The following is a 17476-nucleotide window of genomic DNA, read 5'->3' on the forward strand; positions in this document are numbered from 1 at the left end:
TTAGAGACTCCAGATTTCACTTTACACCATTTATAATATCAGACTTGAGAATCTGGACCACAAAATTTTTTACAGGCAGGCAGAGTCCAGTCTACCACAAAGACTCTACTACAGGCTTTACAAACAAACTAGTAAAATAATTTTTCCATTTGTCTTTTTTGTACATGGCTCCTTTCCTGGAAAACCTTTTATTTGTTAAGCTCAAATGCGACTAGTTAGGACGTAAAAAAACCAAACCCCACAAAAACCTCCAAACCCCAAAAAACTATTAAAGAGAAACCCCCACAAAGTTTCCCCAAAACAACGAATGAGGATTATACAATTGTCAACACTTAAGGAAAAAGAAAACCACACCTTTAGCAAAATCTCATGAATGAAAATGTTTCCCAAAACTCTATTTCCAAGGAGAGGAGAAATCTTCTTCAATGTCCATGTCATCACTCATCAAAAAAAATTTTATAGAAAATTTTATTCAACATACAACATTTTCCAGCAAAAAAAGGCAATATACAGGAAGAGGAGTTGTACACTGCGGCTACAGAAACAAAATAAAATACTGGAAAAGAATGTAAAATTAAGTGTGAATTGCTGATTCTATCTTTACTGCACTCAAAACTAGACACGCGGCTGGCATTAGCTCCAAAGAAAAGGAAGCAGTCTGGGGACTGAAATAAAACTACACACAATGAATATCAACATCAGTGAAATTCACTTGCAGACTCACCCAATAAAATTAACCTCCAAGTGTTAAATTGTACATGTTCATTCATTAAATATACAATTGCTTTTTTCGTTTTTTTTTCCTCTTTTTTCATTTTTTTTCCTCCTTTTTTATACAAAGTCAACAGCTTACTAAACACTAGTGAGCATGCCCTCTGTGCTAAAAGGCTAGTTCTTGTGTTTTCCCCATCTCTTCCCATGGTAACTAAATTAATGATATTTATAATCTTTTCACTTGCTTTTGCCAACTTTTGAGTGTCATTCTATTTGCCAGAAGATGGCATAATCAATCACAGCGGTATTTCTCAGTGGTTGGAAATTTCATAAAAAGACCCAAATATCTCTTTTTAGGACTCGGGGCATCCACTTGGTAAAATGGGATGCAAAGTATTGACTAAATTAAATGAAAACTAGTTTATTAAAAAAGATTCTATGAAGCTGGAGGAGACAAAAATCCCGAATAAGTGCCAACAATGTACACAATAAAGTAGAGATTGCTATTTATTGATGATGTGAGTTTTTCTTTTGCATTTACAAATGCACAAAAATGTCATTTAAAGTATAACTGAAGGAAATAAATCGGATGTGAGTCTAAACATAAGACTTACTAGCTGCAGTGATGGTGAACACCACAGGGAAGGGCAGCCAGTCAGCTTATGCCATCTATAAACGTACTACAGACAAATAATTTTGCCAATGTCAACTGTTCTACTAAACTCTTCCCTCATTATGCTGACAATTGCCTTGCATTACGTTTACCATAAAATAACTCTCATTGGCATCCAAGCTTTTATAAAAACACCTTCATTTTGCTCAAAAAGGGCAGTCAATAGATACAGAGAAGCCAAACTGAACAGCCTCAACAAAATAAAATTAACATCAGCAGCAAATCCTCTTGCTGAAGACTTCAGATATAGTGCACGTGTACCAAAGTTCTACAGTTGTTAAAAAGGTGCACACACACACTTATTTTTGTCCCTTGCCTTGACAATCTGGTTAAGTAAGTCAGTTATGGATTTTAATAGCTTTTTCAAGGTAAGTGTAGCGACTTCTCTTTGGGGCTTTATTGAAATGGTCAAGCCCTAGCCATGGCCTTGGATGAGACATGTTGCCTAGAAAAGAAAAGAGAAAAAAAAATAATGAAGCTTTAAAACTAAATTGGAAAAATGCTTCTATTACACAAACTAGTCCTGTGTGCCCCCCACAGTGTGCTGGGAATCACGGGGAGGGCAGAGGAGGGCAGAGCAGCCCCACAGCCAGAGGGGCAGGGATTTCCTTCCAGCAGCACATCCCACAGCTCCTTCTGCAGCAGGTACCTGCTCTTTGTCTTCTTCAGTCACCTACAGGGCTTTACAGCAGTGAAGGGTGTGCTAAAGCAAGATAAGCACTGTTATGGCCAGAGGCACATCACAGTACAGCTTTCACCAAAGTGCTGAGCCTGTTCCAAACAGGGAGGATCTGCCATTGAAACATGACAACCAACAGTATTTGCCATAATCTCTGCTATCCTTTCACCTGGTTTAACTGGGAATATCTGTTTAATTCATGTAAAATGCAAATAATGCTAATTAAGAAATCATGAAACTGACCCTCCTCTTTATTTTCTAAGAAAAAGCCCTAGTCACTTAGATTGCAAAGAAAATATACAGATTTTTTTCCTTTGTTCAATCCAATATTATTTATTCTACTGCTAATTTTAATGAAAAACCACAGCCCACATACTTCTTGCAAATGGGAGAAATTCTTTTTTAAGATGGTCTCAATGCAGAGCATCCAATGTTCTTTGAAGTGAAATGATAAAGGCAGAAACTAAAGAGGCCCCCAGCAAGGAAAGTACATTCTACATTCAAAGCCATCAGCTGCAACCACTAAAGCATAAAACACATGACCTTGTTGGTTGCCTGCATCTGCATTTTGTGATATATTTTCTTCAATCAAAATTATTTTGGTTTTTTTTTTTTTTCTTCTTTGACATAATGGTCAATATCAAATTAAAAGAGAACTGCCAGTCTTAGTGGGAGAATTTGAATGTTTCTGAAGAAAGAAATGAGACCCTACATGGCTGGTGCCAGCACAGTCACAGCTATAGTTAGTGTGCAAAAGCAGAGGGACACTACTGACATCAGCTATGCCAACCAAACTGGACAATGCCCCAGCTTTGGTTCCATCAGTCCAGTGAGTGCTAAAAGTTGGCATTTGTAGAAATCCATTCTATCAAAGCATATTCTATCACAGGGGTGAATTCCATGAACTCTCAAATTAAAGCCTTTTGCTCTCACATTCCTTACAATTCCTACAAACAGTTCAAGTTCTCCCTTCTCCACATTCTGACATGTTCTGTGCCTTTGACCTGGTCACCTGGTTTGTTTTTCAAGCTGTTGTGGCACCACTGGCTCTGCCTTGCTCACCAAGCTCAGCAGTTCATTCCAGACTATTGCCTTTCCCTCCCTGACACAAGAGGGATGACTCCCAGAATAAAATCAGGACTCTGCCTGCTCTGACCACACCAGAGAGAGTTTATCTGTCTGTGGAGAAATGTCCACCTCCAAGCTGACCATCCAGAGACCCTTCCCAAGTAGTGCACAGAGCTCCTGCAGTGACACACTCCTGGGCTCTGGGGTGACTTGTGCACTCACAATTCTGGCAAGCCAAAGGCTATGTGTGCTACACACACAACAAAAGAAGCATCTGTAGGCTCCTGCAAGTAATAACACAGGGCTAACTCTCTGCGGGTTTTTAAATAAATGGACAGTTACAGGATTTCTTTACAGCTGTTACATCAATCCAGAGCACAGCTGGGAAAAATTGGAGAAAGCTCAACCCTAGCAAAACCTACCAATAAAAACCAGAATTCCTGATTGTCAGAAAAACAGAACTGCAGAGAGTCAGTGCAACTCACAGAGAGGAACACTCAGCTAAGCTGGGAGAAGAAACCCCAATGAATTCAAGGGTTTCAATGGATCCCTGACTGTGATGCAAAGGTGCCATTCCCAAAGAGAACTCTCCAAAGAGGGAAAGGAGAGAGTTGGATTTAGAAGCACTGCTGCAGGCTGCCCAGAGGAGCTGGGAGTGTCCAAGGCCAGGTTTGATGGGGCCCTGAGTGACCAGTCTGGTGTGTGGCATCCATGGCAGCAGGGAGGATGATCTTTAAGGCACCTCCCAGCCCAACCCATGCTATGGCTATGAAAACACTCCTGTGCTGGAACTCCTGAAGGATTAACCTGGTTTCTCCCATGTGTAAATGTCTAAGAAAATACAGGTTTAAATGTCACTCAAGTAAAGATGGCAGCCCATTCAGAGACAGATTTAGAATGGAGATGAATTTGTACCTTGGTGACTCACTTCTTATGGAAAGAAAAATCTAACCAGCATCTAATTGACATATTTAATGTTCTTTTTAGAATCTTCAGATTCATTGAGGATATCAAGAATAACCAAGAATTGTCTTTTCACAAGAATCAAATATGCAAGGGGGTAGATGGACAATAAAGACAAGGTGCAACTGATGCTGTAAAGTGTGCTATACTGACACTGGACCCATTTGGTCATTCACATGCAATCTTTTAACTCAAAAGGAAACAGATTATTTGTCTATATGCCTATAAAATACATATTCTTGGACTAACACATTCATATAACACTGCTCAGTGTGCACACTGGTGTATATCAATACTTGCCTGGTCACTACATCTAATGTCATGCAAAAAGAACAAACTCTTTCTGCATCCTGAGTTAAGGATGAACACATTATAACAACTGGCAGAGCAGCTTCAGCAGGCCAAAAGAAAAGTGAGGTTGTCTAACAACTTACCAGGTTGGGACTCAAAATCTTTCAAGTTCACTTCATACTCATCTTCGTTGAGATACTGGTGTCGGCCCATCATTACAATGGCAAATTTAAACTATGCAAAGAAAAAAAAAAAACTCAAAACCAAGTGGTAGGACATGACACTAAAATTAAGTCTTCAAGCCTAAGTTCACAGTCTAACTTGCAGCTGCTTATAAGTAGAAAACTTGTAACTTCAACTCATAACTTTCAACTTCAGGAATTGAAAAAGGCCAGTCCTGGTTAAAACCCTCATCAACAACCTGGATAATGGGACAGAATAAATGCTCAGGAAATCATGAACCCACATCTTGGAATAATGTGTCCAGCTTCAAGCCCTCCAGGGAAAAAGGGCAACAAACTGCAGCAAGAGTCCAGTGAGGCTGTGAGAGGACTGGGGGGAACTTGGCATTCAGGAACATCTGGGAAAGGGGCTCTGCTCAGCCCAGAGAAGAAAAGGATGACAGGGTATCTATACTTTTCCATCACCTGAAGGAAAAGCTCAGGAGCACAGGAGCAGGCTCTTCTCAAAAAACTGCACAGAGCTGCAAAATGAAACATTCTGATTATGTGCAAGGAAAGCAAAGGCTTCCCAGTGATAGTGGAAATACTCTAAAACACAGTGTCCAGAACAGGGCAGAATTCCCATCCTTGGGAGTTTATAAACTGCAACTAAAAAACCCTGCACAACCTGACTGAGTCACGTTCTGCTCTGAAAAGGAATGTGATGTGGGGGTGGCTTCTAAAGGTCCCACACCAGCTACACTTTTCTGGGTTACTTTAATGTTTTGCAGAATATCTCTCTTGATGCAGTACAGAAATACTGATCCTACCCATTCTAACTAATTAGTCCTATAAAAAGCATTATTTCAGCTGTTCTATCACACAAAATCTACACTTATCCCAAGTCTGGGGTGTTCCAACCTACTACAATAAACTCATGTAGAGTTTACAGTCAGCAATAAAAACTCTCCCAATTTGAAATTACCTTCTCAAATTCTTTTTCTTGTATGTCCAGCATTGTCTGAATCCGCTTCATAACCTCTCTGAAGTGTTCACCCTAACAATTACAATAAGATTTTTAATGTCAAAAAAAATCTAGGAAAAAGAAGGGAAGCTGTTAGTATTTCCTGCTTTAAGCTTCATTGAAATGGATTGCATCAAGTCTCTGTTATTTACAAAATTACACAAGTGTCAACATCATTCTCTACAATATGGAATAACAGCAGGCAACTTGCTCTACATTCAGGAACTTTAGGTCTTATTGATTTACCATTATGCAGACTGCCCCATTAATTGCCCAGGCACTGCCACTGATATGTGCAACTTAGGTTAAAGTTAAGTAACAAAATTAGAAAATAAGCAGCAAAATAGGAATTTGTAAAAAAAAACCCGTGTTCTTGCTAAGCTTGGTGCTACTTTTGTAGTACGTTTCTGCTCCCTGTCTATGTAAAGTGCCCAAAAAAGTGACAGATACTGTCAACCTCAAGATGAATAATATGTATTAACTGTCATAACAGGGAAATGCAGAACAAATGGTTTTCACCAAAAATCACCAAACAAGTGTTGCTACTCTTGGATCAAAAATATGGAAATTAGTAAAATTATAATTTTAGAGGTGGAGAAATATGGACACATTTCTCATTCCCAAATTTTTAAAGTAGGCAATTTTCATACAAAGTAATACACATGAACCAGAAAAAGCTTAGAAGGAAATGGCTAACTGCTCCCAGAAATACACTTTGATATTAAGAGAATCAGGGTGACATTCAGCTGGAGCAGCACCACAGGAAAAACTTGAGAATTTAAATTAAGCTTTCAAAATTAGCTTTTGTTCTTGTACCAACTTTCAGCCCTAGAAGATAAAGCACATCAAATTACAGGAGGGATGAAATGCAAAATCATCTCAGAAAGTGATGGAGAAAGCAACCCCATTTTCCATAATCCTGTCTCAGAGAGCAACCTTGGCAGGGCCACTTTGCCAACAATTCTGCACTGCAGATACTCAGGTGCTGTTGGAAATAGGGTTCTGGTTTGTTGGGGGATTCTGCAGGGGGCAGGGGATGGCAGCTGCTACCAAGTGACAGCTTTCTAGGTGCTGCACAGGCTCACTGAAACACTGAACAAGCTGGATATGCAAAAGGAACTGAGCTGGGAAATGACTGAACCACAAAAAGACAGAGACTGGGCAGGACCTTTGATACAAGAGCTGTATTTTCCTACACACTTCTTACATTACTGCATTTCTTCAACAGTACTTAAAGAAAACATCATCAGTATAATCCCACAGGAGAAAAAGGGAGGCATACTGCACCTGGTGTATCCTCAGCAAGAATGGAATTCCAAATGTCCCGAAAACCTCTTTGTGGAAATGTGCCACTGTGATTAGCATCTCATTTTCTTTATCTATATCTACCTGGTCCAGAGGAATTTCCTAGATCCAGACAGAGAATTGTGACTCCAATCAGCTAAACTTGCACAAAAAGAAACTAATGCTTTGAAGTTATTTTTCTAGTTATTAAGAAAGCATTATTGATGTACTGTTACTGATTTCAAACAATTCCATTCAAGAACAATTAAAAGAGCCGTGTTGTTTGACAGAGTCTTTTACCAGAGTCCCTCATCCCTGGCATGACAGCACTTCAGCTTCCCCTACTCAGGAAATATTCTCCTGGCTTCCCTGAATGGCTTTTTTGACAAGAATTCTTCTATCAGTGCAGAACTAGCTGACAGTAACACAGGCCTCTTGCCAGCTCCTCATTCCAGTTTACACTGGAAACTTTTTTTTCATTTCTGATCTTTGAGGAAAGTTAGCAGATCTAAATGATGAGATGTTTAGAAAAAAAAATCACATGTTAAGTATCAAATTTGCTTCAAGAACCTAAAGTTTAACAGAAAAGGAAACAAAACCTTCTAGAATATTACAGTACAGAAGTGGGTTCTAGGCATAAACATTTCTATCATGAACTCTCAAACAAACCTTGGAATTACTGCCAAGACATTTAATGTCCTTTGGACAGGCTCTTGCAAAGTCTTCGTGTATTGTTATAAAAACATATGTAAAAATGAAATAATGAAACAATTATGGGGAAACATATGGAACAAAGATGGATCTTTTTAAAAGCATTATCTTTAAAAATACATATATTTTTAAATATTATACAGTATAAATAATATTATCATGTAATCTTAACACAAACATCACAGTATTTGAAGATCAGCACCCAGAAAAAGAAAATTATCAGTTGAAAGAGTTTTCTCTCTCCAAGTAAGGTTTAAAGTTCCCCAAGACAAGCACAACTTACCTCTATTCGAAACGTTCGACTTGTTGCAGGTGACAAACACTCTAACAGCTCATCCTCCTGATGGACACCAATTATTTTGTAACTTACAATTTCTAGCAGCCTTTAAAGATAAACAGAAAAAGCATTTTTAAGAAGTGAATAAAAAAATATTCAATGCAATATTTCTTTCTCAAATCTTGAGAGAGATTAGTGTAGAATGTACACTGATGCTGCTATTGTATTTATAAATTAAATCTTAAGTAAAAATTAAACAGTAAAGCCATAAGAGGCAAATTATCTCTAGCTCATGGCAAAAAGCCAGGATGTTCCATTACAGCATATAGGTTTCTAGTGATTATTTTATACATCCTCTTTAAGTGACCTCACTTTTAACCCCTCTAATTCCTGAGAACTGAATAGCACGAAATGCTTGGATTTGAAACAATTAATAAGTCATGACTAACAAATGCAATTGATGAAACTCGAGGATGAAACTTCATTAAATACAAAATAAATAAATAACTGTGTAAAAATTATATTTATAGTTAAGAAGAACTCTTAGTGTCAATCTGAAAGATTTTAACACAATATTATATTTCAACTGTTAATAATGGTATCTAGAGTATTTTAAATTCTACAGATACTTTACTGCTTAAAATTTACATGATCACATAGAAGAACTCACAGTCTTCCACCTTTACCTTAATTTCCCTGAACCTTTTTCAGAGAGTTCTACGACTTTTTTACATTCTTCTAACAGGTCCCGCACACACCCATGCTTATCTGGATATACTGTTATTTCCTGTGGAATGTGAAACACAAAAATAATTAGAAAATCTGAAAAAGGAAACAACCACATTAAAGCACAGAACACACTGGATTGTTCCCCTTAACCACCCTTGAAAAGATAACTCAAGCCAACACCTATGTCATCTTCAATATTTTTGTTAAGAGATCTGATTTTTATTTCTTTTTTTACATTTTTTTGTGCTCTGGGGTTTTTTTGCTGTTGTTTTGTTAGGTTTTTTTTACATCATGTACAGCTTTGCTCTAATTCTCAGGGGTTACTCAGGGGGAGACCCATACCAGCTCTGACACAGAGATGAAAGCAAGTGTGTAATGGCTTCACTCACCTCTTCCCTAAACTGGCTATTTAGCCATATGCATTTAAAACTTCTTCTGTTTTCAAAATCAGTTATCTTCATTTTGAGCTTAAGAAAGAAAAGAAAAACACTTTAGGCATACTTTGAATAGGGCAGAATTATTTTTTATAACTCACCCCAATAAAAAGAAAAGACTCTTACCTGTTGATAGTAGAGTTTTTTCGGTTGCCTAGGCTTGAAGAACTGCAGAAGATCTCTTAAAGTACCTTCATAATTATGTCTAAGAGGATTACCAGGGCCATCCCTATAACTACAGAAGGAAAGAAAACATGTTTTTAAAATCCATCTCTTCAAAATCCATTACTGCTCAGCAAATTGAAGCACCAAGAACATTTTTATTACTGGCTTTTAGTTTCACATAATTGCTAACACAGCCTAAGCAACACAAGACACAGAACTTTAGTGATTTTTACACACAGCTGGGCTGTGGGAACAGAAAACCATTTAGGGTGTGTGTTAACTCTCCTGGATGTTTACAAGCTCACTGATGTCAGTGCTGCAGGCTGGCAGACCTACATTCCTCTGAAATTACTGGCATAGCAGCACATGCTTTAGATTGTGAAAGGCTAATTTGTGGAGCCATATGACACAGCAAATTCCACAGTGACCACAGCACTGGAAACTACAAAGAGCTACTCAAATTCTCACTGATGATGAAGGGAGATAGCCTCAGGTAACTAAAGAGCATCTACACTTCCATGAATACAGAGAGCTGTAAGTTTTGTGTGTGCATTATTCCTGAAGCACATACACAGAGCTATAATACAATACTTTCTACTCTAGTTAAACACAGATTCAAGTCTAGTTTTACATAAACATGTGTAAAATCACCACTTTAACCAGAAATATCCCTTTGAGCACCTGAGAACTTGTTAGATTGTTGTCATCTTCATAAAACCTCCTTTGCAGACTTTGAGGGAGGAGGGGAGAATTCAGTGAACTAACTCCTGCATTTAAACTTGTAAAATCAGCAAAAAATACTGCTTTTATGCGCATTTGTTTCTGCTCTCCTCCATTCTAGAAATCTGCATTCACTGAAAAACCACTTGCATTAGCTTAGCAATTTATGCTACAGCATCAGGCTTTGAAGTAATTAATGATTTTTTAAATGACATTTACTAGAACTCTTCTAAAACATGCAATTCTTTGAGGCTCTAGAGACAGACATTGCAATACTTCAACTGTCAAAGCAACCTGCTGTGCTTGCCAGAAAGGTAACATCTTACTGGTAGAGAATTAGTTAATGACCTGCAAAAGGCCAATTTTTGAGGAGCAGCTTAGAAACAGAATACTAAGGAATTTGACTTACCCTTGGGACTTGAAAAATTGTAATAGCATTGGATCCGTGTTAAGCCTCTGAGCGACTGTCTTTGCAACCTGAAAATAAATTTTGGTAAGTTCTGAATTGTTTCACACAGTTATGACATTGCTCAACAATCATACAGTCATTATTTTATGAGAATATAATTTCCCTGACAGAACAGAATGGTCTACAAAGAAAGAATCCAATTATCAAGTAACTCATTATTAATAAAACTGAGGGGTTTATAGTATTTTTTTCTCACAAGCCTTAGTGGCTTCCTTAAATTTTTCATTTAAAATGAAATCTAAACATTGCAAAAAATGTACACGGACAGTTTAAGAACTTTTCTAAAAGTACGTATAATGCATTTGTGAGCCAGTGCAAAAGTTACTTTCCAAACAGGAAAACAAAAGAGAAACAGACCACATGCCTGAAAGTAATTCATCCTATTGGATAAAGTAACAACAAAGCCTGGGTCATTGGGGATGGTTTTGTCACAGAAAATGACATCCACACGGTGATAGAGGTCTCGGAAGTATTCCTTAGCTGTGGGGAGCTCGCTGTTATCATTTTCTGGGTCATCCCTACAAGAGCAAACAAATGGTGATACCATTACACATCACACTGCTACACACACAGGCAGGTGGGGCTTTAAAAACATGTTCTACAGTGAGCCAGCAACAGTGCAGAGATGCAGAGATGAAGTTTAGAAACCTTTTGCAAGAGCCACCACTGGCACACAGTAGGACTGGTGCAGCCAGCAGTGACCCAGAGCCCGCCGTGGCTGTGTGCTGCAGCCCTCGCCTGCTCTGCTGCTCCCCTGGCAGCCTGGGCCTGCTGGGCTCCTGGGGGTTCACAGCACCACTGCAGCAGGAGCTGTCCCTCCCTCCCACCCTGGCACATCCCTGTGTCTGTACTAATGCTGCACAGCTTTCCATGAACCCCTGTATCAATCACTTTGCACAGAGGACAGATGGACGGCATTCCTTGGCACAGAGAGGCAGAACAGTGGGCACAGGGGCTGGTTTGGGTCACTCCTGACTGGTACCCCAACTTCTCTGCAGAGAAACAGCACCAGGGTACAAGCTGTGCACTTACCCAGGAGTCAGCAGCCAGCCAAGTGTGCATAACACCAACTGGGTCAACTGGGAATGCGAGTTCCAAGGCATGACATGAGAAATACATTCATCTCACATAATCTGGGGTAAGAGTGCTGAAGATAGACTAGCTGGCTTCCACCCACTGTCAGCCCATGGAGAGAAACAGAGCAACACAGTTGGGTGTGACCATCAGGAGTGAGAGCATAGAAATGCTGATTTATAGCCCTGCCAAGCTTATGAAAGATCCCTTCATTGGATACAAGATGCAGGAGCTCCCCTTTTGCCTTGGAGAAATCTCCAGCTGAAGCACCAGTACACCTACGAGTGGCACGTGCTCAGGCAAACTAGGAGCATCTCATCACTGCAGACCAGTAAGGACCTGACTGTGAGCACAAGGGAGAGGCAAAAAGGGAAAGCAGTTCAATGTAGTTCTGGGTTGAAAGAGCTCCAAGAGCCTTGTCCAGTGGCCACGGTATCTGAAATGCTGGAAGGCTCTTCGGTGTCTGTGTTACAGTGGCTCCAGTACAAAGCTGCACAAATCAGATGCATTGCTGAACACACTCTGGTAATATTATGAGCAATTTTAGGTTATTGGTTTTCTAAACTAGGAGAACACCTTTTCCTTAAGTAATGTGGCACATGATACTTAAATAGCACTGATATTTGCTCATTTCCCCTTTGAATAAACAAATGAGAACTGCAGAGAACACATCTACTATTGGAATGTAATACTTAGCTCTTGATAAAAAAGCTTAAAGGAAGTTCAGCTTTCAAAGTGAACCAGGTGATATAATTGCAATAAGGTGCCCCCTTAAAATACATACTTCTGAAACACTATGATGTCACCATCCATGAGTTCATCGAGAGCTTTATCAAGAGATACATCATAGTCTTGAATCCTTTCTGTTAAATTGGGTTTAACTTCCTGCAACAAAACCCAAAAATTATTGATCACAAAATAAAAGACAAAAATAAAGGTCACAAATAAGTCACATTAGGGAAGAAATCATCAGATAAGGTAACCTGTACATTCTTTCAACTGAAATAAATGGATAGATATGTATCTATTCAAATCCAATGCATGTATTATTAAATATCTATGTGCATATTACATATTTATACTTGTAGGCTGACCCAGGGATAAAAGCACCTGTGTAAACAAACTGGAATGGCACTGTAACCCTGGCCTGCCCAGAGCAAGGAATAGAGTTTTGCTTTTTAGGATGGCAGTGTGTGTGCTGCCCTGGAACCAGCAGAGAGAGCAGCAGGACTGCTACCAGAAATTGCAACAAAAAGCCAATTCCTCCTTCTTACTCTAGCAAGGACTTGGCCTTGGCAAGATCTGCATCATCAGCACTCAATAAATGTAGCAGTTATGAAGAGTCACTGCTTGTGCATTTGGGCAGAAACAGCCTAGCAGATTTTGTTTCCTGATTTTGGCTTGGGGAAGGAAGCAGAAGATGCAACATTTTCTCAACTTCACTAAGGTGGGCACTAAAAACACAAAGGCCAATAATGTCAGCAGCATTAGCTCCTCTAACTCAGCAACACAGGTTTAGCACAACAAAGCTGCTCATATAGGACCCTCATGGAGATTTTTTTTTTGTGTTTTGTTTTAAAGCTTTACACTTTTATCTGTTTAATATAAAATCTATTTTGAAGTTAACTCTCTGCTGCTACTCTTTTGCAGAACTGTAGACTTCAAAGTTACACATTACAGTGCTGATAATTTATAAATTATCGTTATGAACAACTTTTTAAATGAATAATTATTTTTTTTCTTTACAGCATGCAAAAGACAAAAAAGTTACAAAAAGTCATCAATCCAAACCTCATAGAGGATAAGGTTAGTTTCTTGTGGAAATCCTGCTCTCTCACACATAACTGGAAGCAAGTCACCTATTGGAGAAAAAAGAAGGAAAGTAAAATGTGTAGCACTAATTGCTAGCGAGACCAACCACAGAAAGGAGAGAATCCCTTTCTTTACCCTGGGTAGATGGTTCTACAATGCTTAAGAAAGAGCCTTCCACACCTAAGTTTCCCTTGTTGACATTCAACCAGACACACATTCATGGTTCTTTTCCACTTCATTTGAACAACAAAAATATGTGCAAATTCACTGAAAATCCAAGAGATTAAATAACACTGCTCCCTCTCCAGAAAAAAGGTTTAGTATCTTAAAAAAAAAAAAAGTTAAAATACAAAATTAAAAAATATAATGAGACATTCAAAATGAAAAACTAAAATATTTTTAGTCAGTGGGTTTTTGCTGAATTCCTTAAATGGACCCCATATGAAAATCAAGGCTCACAAACAATTCAGACTGAGCAGCTGCTCAGGCTGCCATATGAAAGGTTATAGAAGAGTTACATGAAAAGCTATTGGGAGGGAAATATCACATCCCAAAGCTTTACAACAGGTCTGAAACAGCTGTAACACCTGGTGAGTACAGCAACAATGAACTGACCACCTGTGGGGATTTGAGGCTCAGACCTGCAGAAAATGCCACTGACACCACATGGGGAAGAAAACTCTCAGCTGCTGGGTGGAATAAGAAATTTGCTTCTGAGGTATAACTTTGGTTTCAGTGATGGAATTATTATTATTAAAGGAAAAGTATGTGTCAATCTACTTTAAAAACTTCAATGATTACAATGAAATTGAAATTCAGAACTCACGTATTTTACAGGATATAGGGGTGTAGATATGTCCACAATAATTCAAACTCCGAGTTTTCGGGTCATACATCTTCAAAAACAACATTACATCATCTACAAAGTAAAAAACAAGATTTAATTTTAAGTAAGGCTTGGGGAGGGGGAAGGAGATCACCTAGATGTTTTTATTTACACAGTAACAAATATGTGTCTTCATTAATTCGGTGCCCTTAAAATATAGAGAGAAATTTATTCATTGAGTTTAAAAACATGCAAAGCGTGCCTTCCACTTCAAGAGAAATGAAGGAAAAACTGCATAAGAAAACTAATTTCAGCAGAAATTTTAGCAGTTTGATAGATACATCAACGACATCACTGAAAAAAAGGAGTGCACAGTGTTTTTGGAGAAACACCCAACATGAAAGCAGTTTGTATTTTAGAAATGTTTAGCCCATATGCTTACGATCTTTATCAAATTTGGGTAATGTTGCTCCAGTAGCAGCCATCTCTGGATCTACTGTTTCCAAAAATATTGTCCATGGATTCTCATTGTCACTGAGCTCAATCATCTATGTAGAAAGATGTGAGAGAAAAAAAAAAAAGTCTCTGAATAACCTAATACAACCTGGTCTCAGCATTTTAATCAGATGCAAGAACTTCATGATATTGCACAAATGGGAGAGGTTGTGTTAAAGGAAGTTTATGAAACCTATTAAGACAAAAAAAAAAAAGGATATAAAACCGCCAAAAACTTTGATGAAGCAGTAACAGTAGGTTTTAGATAAAATGAACCCACTTCTTTATCTTCCACAAGTTTACCTACAGCTATCTTTATAATGGCAAGGACATGACTTAATTTTAGAATAAAAGGAGGGTGAAACCATCCTGTGGTATTTAGACATATTTTACAGTTTAAGCAACAGAATTCCTTATATCCAGAGGGTTTGCCCTTTTGTCAAAGGGACATTTCTTTTTTAATCTAACATAAGAAATCATGATTACACCTTTTTTTCCACAGCAGAAAAATCATGCACCAACCACACTCCTGCTTCCTATCCAGAAACACCAAGTCTTCCCCAAGTATCAAACATCACCAGATACAATGAAATTAATTTTAAATTAAAAGCCTGAAAAATCTTATGTCTCAAAGTTAGATATTCTTCAAGAGAACTAAGAATCACAGGAGATGTACAGAAGTAATATCATCTCTCAGTGCCTACTTACCGTTTTATTGCCATCTGCTTCATTATCTAACATTGCAGGTCTTTTTGTTCCATTACTTCTAGCTTGCATTGGCCATAATCTGATTTGATCCTGGGGAAATCCCTAAAATAAATAAAAATTGTGACAGGAAACTAAATCAAAACAAGGGAAAAATAGGCTAAGATGTTTTCATTACACTGAAACAGATCTTTTGTGTTAAAAGTTCTAAATTATGATTGCTGTCAATATGTGGAAAAGGTAAGGGCTGTAAAACAACCACAATGTAACAAAATAAATACATGCAGGTATTCAGCTACAGAAAACTCACCATTGTTTGAGAGAGGTTTTGAACAAATTCTGTAAGTGTGGAGTTTTTTAATACTTTGAAAACAGTGTATTTCACTTTTTCCTCATCATACATATCATTGCCTTGGTGACCACAGAACTGATCCTCTGCCACTATCTGAAAAATGACATTTAAAGGTTACTTTTCAGATTACCCCAGGTAATACCTTCTCAGAATACTTCACTGTGCAACCTTACTGGCCCTCTGGCACAGTGCTAACACTATTCATGTTCTCAGGGAGCAAATTTGCAAGAACACAGATTACTACAAAATTAAAAAATTGTGATTGATAATCTCATCAGTGCAAGTAATTAAAATACATTAATTCTTACAAATCCTGAGCAATTAAAAACCAGTCGTGCTTAGATCCCAAGTCTTGGAACGTGCTCTAACAATCTTGGCACTTGGAGAAAATAAAAAGGCTACATAATTCTGTGACTAGTGAATGCAAGGAGGCCACTGAACCCTTTCCTTGTATTTCCCACAGCTCCCCTGCACTCTTTGGTAACAGAAGCACAAACAGTGCAATGCTGCCAGTGTCCCACTGCAAACTCAGTGCAAATGCAGGGCAGAACAAGCTGGACTTGACCAGTATCTCTGCTTATCAACACCAGAGAGAACAGGCAAGGAAACATGGAGGCACATGGAAAATGGGTTCTATTTCCCTGTGCCAGATGGGCTCTGGAAAGAGCCATAAACAGGGTTCCTTAAGGCAATTCATAACAATCTAGTCCATCTGGCTTTTCCAAAAAAGATAATTGCAAATATAAGCACTCTCTCCTTCTGCTCCTACTTGATGAGCTCCGTTTGGCAATAGTCCAGACCTGCAGCCTATGGCTAGATACATTCTAATTTTAGAAAATAATTCCTGAAGGAGATAAAAGTGCAGTGGCAGGGCAGCCATTTGAAATAACCCGGTCCTTTTCCCTTTCACCTGAACTCACTATTTTTACCCACAAGCACAATAAATTCTAAAGAAAAGAGAAATGTTTAGAAGATACAGTACTGTGTGTTTTATTACAATTCATTGCATACGTAAATATACCTAAAAGCACTAAAATTGTAATTTCTCTTCAAATACTACTTCAGAAGATAAATTAAAAAAAAAAAGAAAAAAAAAAAAGAAAATAAAGAAATCAAGGTTTGCCTCCAGGGTGAATCAATATTCTAAATTTTCATGGTAAAGTAGCTGTAACTTTATCTGTTTCAAAAGCTGACCTGCACTTGCATATAGAGGTGAGCTTCCTGCCTCTCCTTCCTCTTCTGAGCTTCTATCCTCTTCTCTTCTTGTAGCCTTTCTACAAGTTGTTGAGGAATATCATGGTCGGTGACAGGCTGCAAAACTTCACCTATAAAGCAGATTTTATGATGTTATTTCAATATTTACATCCAAAAGTTTCTTTTTCATACACACTTGACTTTGCTCTGATTTGAAGTCAAAACCAACTTTCTTCATCTTTCACTTAAAAACATGGTTTGATATCATCATGCTTTGCCAAAAGAAGCACTTCTATGACAAGCCAAAATGCACTACTCCCATGAAATATGTGTCATAGACTTTTGAATGAAATATTCAGTTCAGAATTAAAAAAATATTTGCCACCCCTCCCTTTTTAAAGCCTATACATATCTACATGTTTACATTCAATTTGATGTAATTCCATTATTGTAAATCAAAGGTGACTCCGACGAAGGGGAGAGAATGATGCATCTGACTCCATCATCAGATGGCTAAGTAATTACTTCATTATACTATACTATATACATTTCATCTAAACTGAATCTGCCAAGCACTCGCTCTGCACACAACTGCTCACACTGCACAGAATCTTGTGACTGTCCACCGACAGTCCTGACACACACACACACACACC

The 17476-nt window shown here is 38.2% G+C and overlaps 1 protein-coding gene across 2 annotated transcripts in view; it reads right to left on the reverse strand.

The window, feature by feature from the left end:
• Positions 1 to 449: 449 nt before the first annotated feature.
• USP7 (ubiquitin specific peptidase 7) overlaps positions 450 to 17476 on the reverse strand; it is a 69828-nt gene continuing 52801 nt past the window's right edge. For both annotated transcript variants that reach the window (XM_009091942.4, XM_018916030.3), the window contains 17 exons: positions 16821 to 16951; positions 15585 to 15719; positions 15278 to 15379; positions 14517 to 14622; positions 14075 to 14167; positions 13228 to 13295; positions 12221 to 12321; positions 10727 to 10880; positions 10303 to 10370; positions 9135 to 9243; positions 8964 to 9041; positions 8532 to 8632; positions 7852 to 7951; positions 6861 to 6980; positions 5535 to 5606; positions 4532 to 4622; positions 450 to 1832 (listed from right to left, as the gene is read on the reverse strand). In XM_009091942.4, coding sequence (XP_009090190.1) covers positions 1726 to 1832; positions 4532 to 4622; positions 5535 to 5606; positions 6861 to 6980; positions 7852 to 7951; positions 8532 to 8632; positions 8964 to 9041; positions 9135 to 9243; positions 10303 to 10370; positions 10727 to 10880; positions 12221 to 12321; positions 13228 to 13295; positions 14075 to 14167; positions 14517 to 14622; positions 15278 to 15379; positions 15585 to 15719; positions 16821 to 16951 — 1736 coding nt within the window. In that variant the 3' untranslated portion in view covers positions 450 to 1725. The remainder of the gene's footprint in view (positions 1833 to 4531; positions 4623 to 5534; positions 5607 to 6860; positions 6981 to 7851; positions 7952 to 8531; positions 8633 to 8963; positions 9042 to 9134; positions 9244 to 10302; positions 10371 to 10726; positions 10881 to 12220; positions 12322 to 13227; positions 13296 to 14074; positions 14168 to 14516; positions 14623 to 15277; positions 15380 to 15584; positions 15720 to 16820; positions 16952 to 17476) is intronic.

This window comes from Serinus canaria, chromosome 14 (genome assembly GCF_022539315.1).
Source record: "Serinus canaria isolate serCan28SL12 chromosome 14, serCan2020, whole genome shotgun sequence".
Classification (NCBI taxonomy): Eukaryota; Metazoa; Chordata; class Aves; order Passeriformes; family Fringillidae; genus Serinus; species Serinus canaria.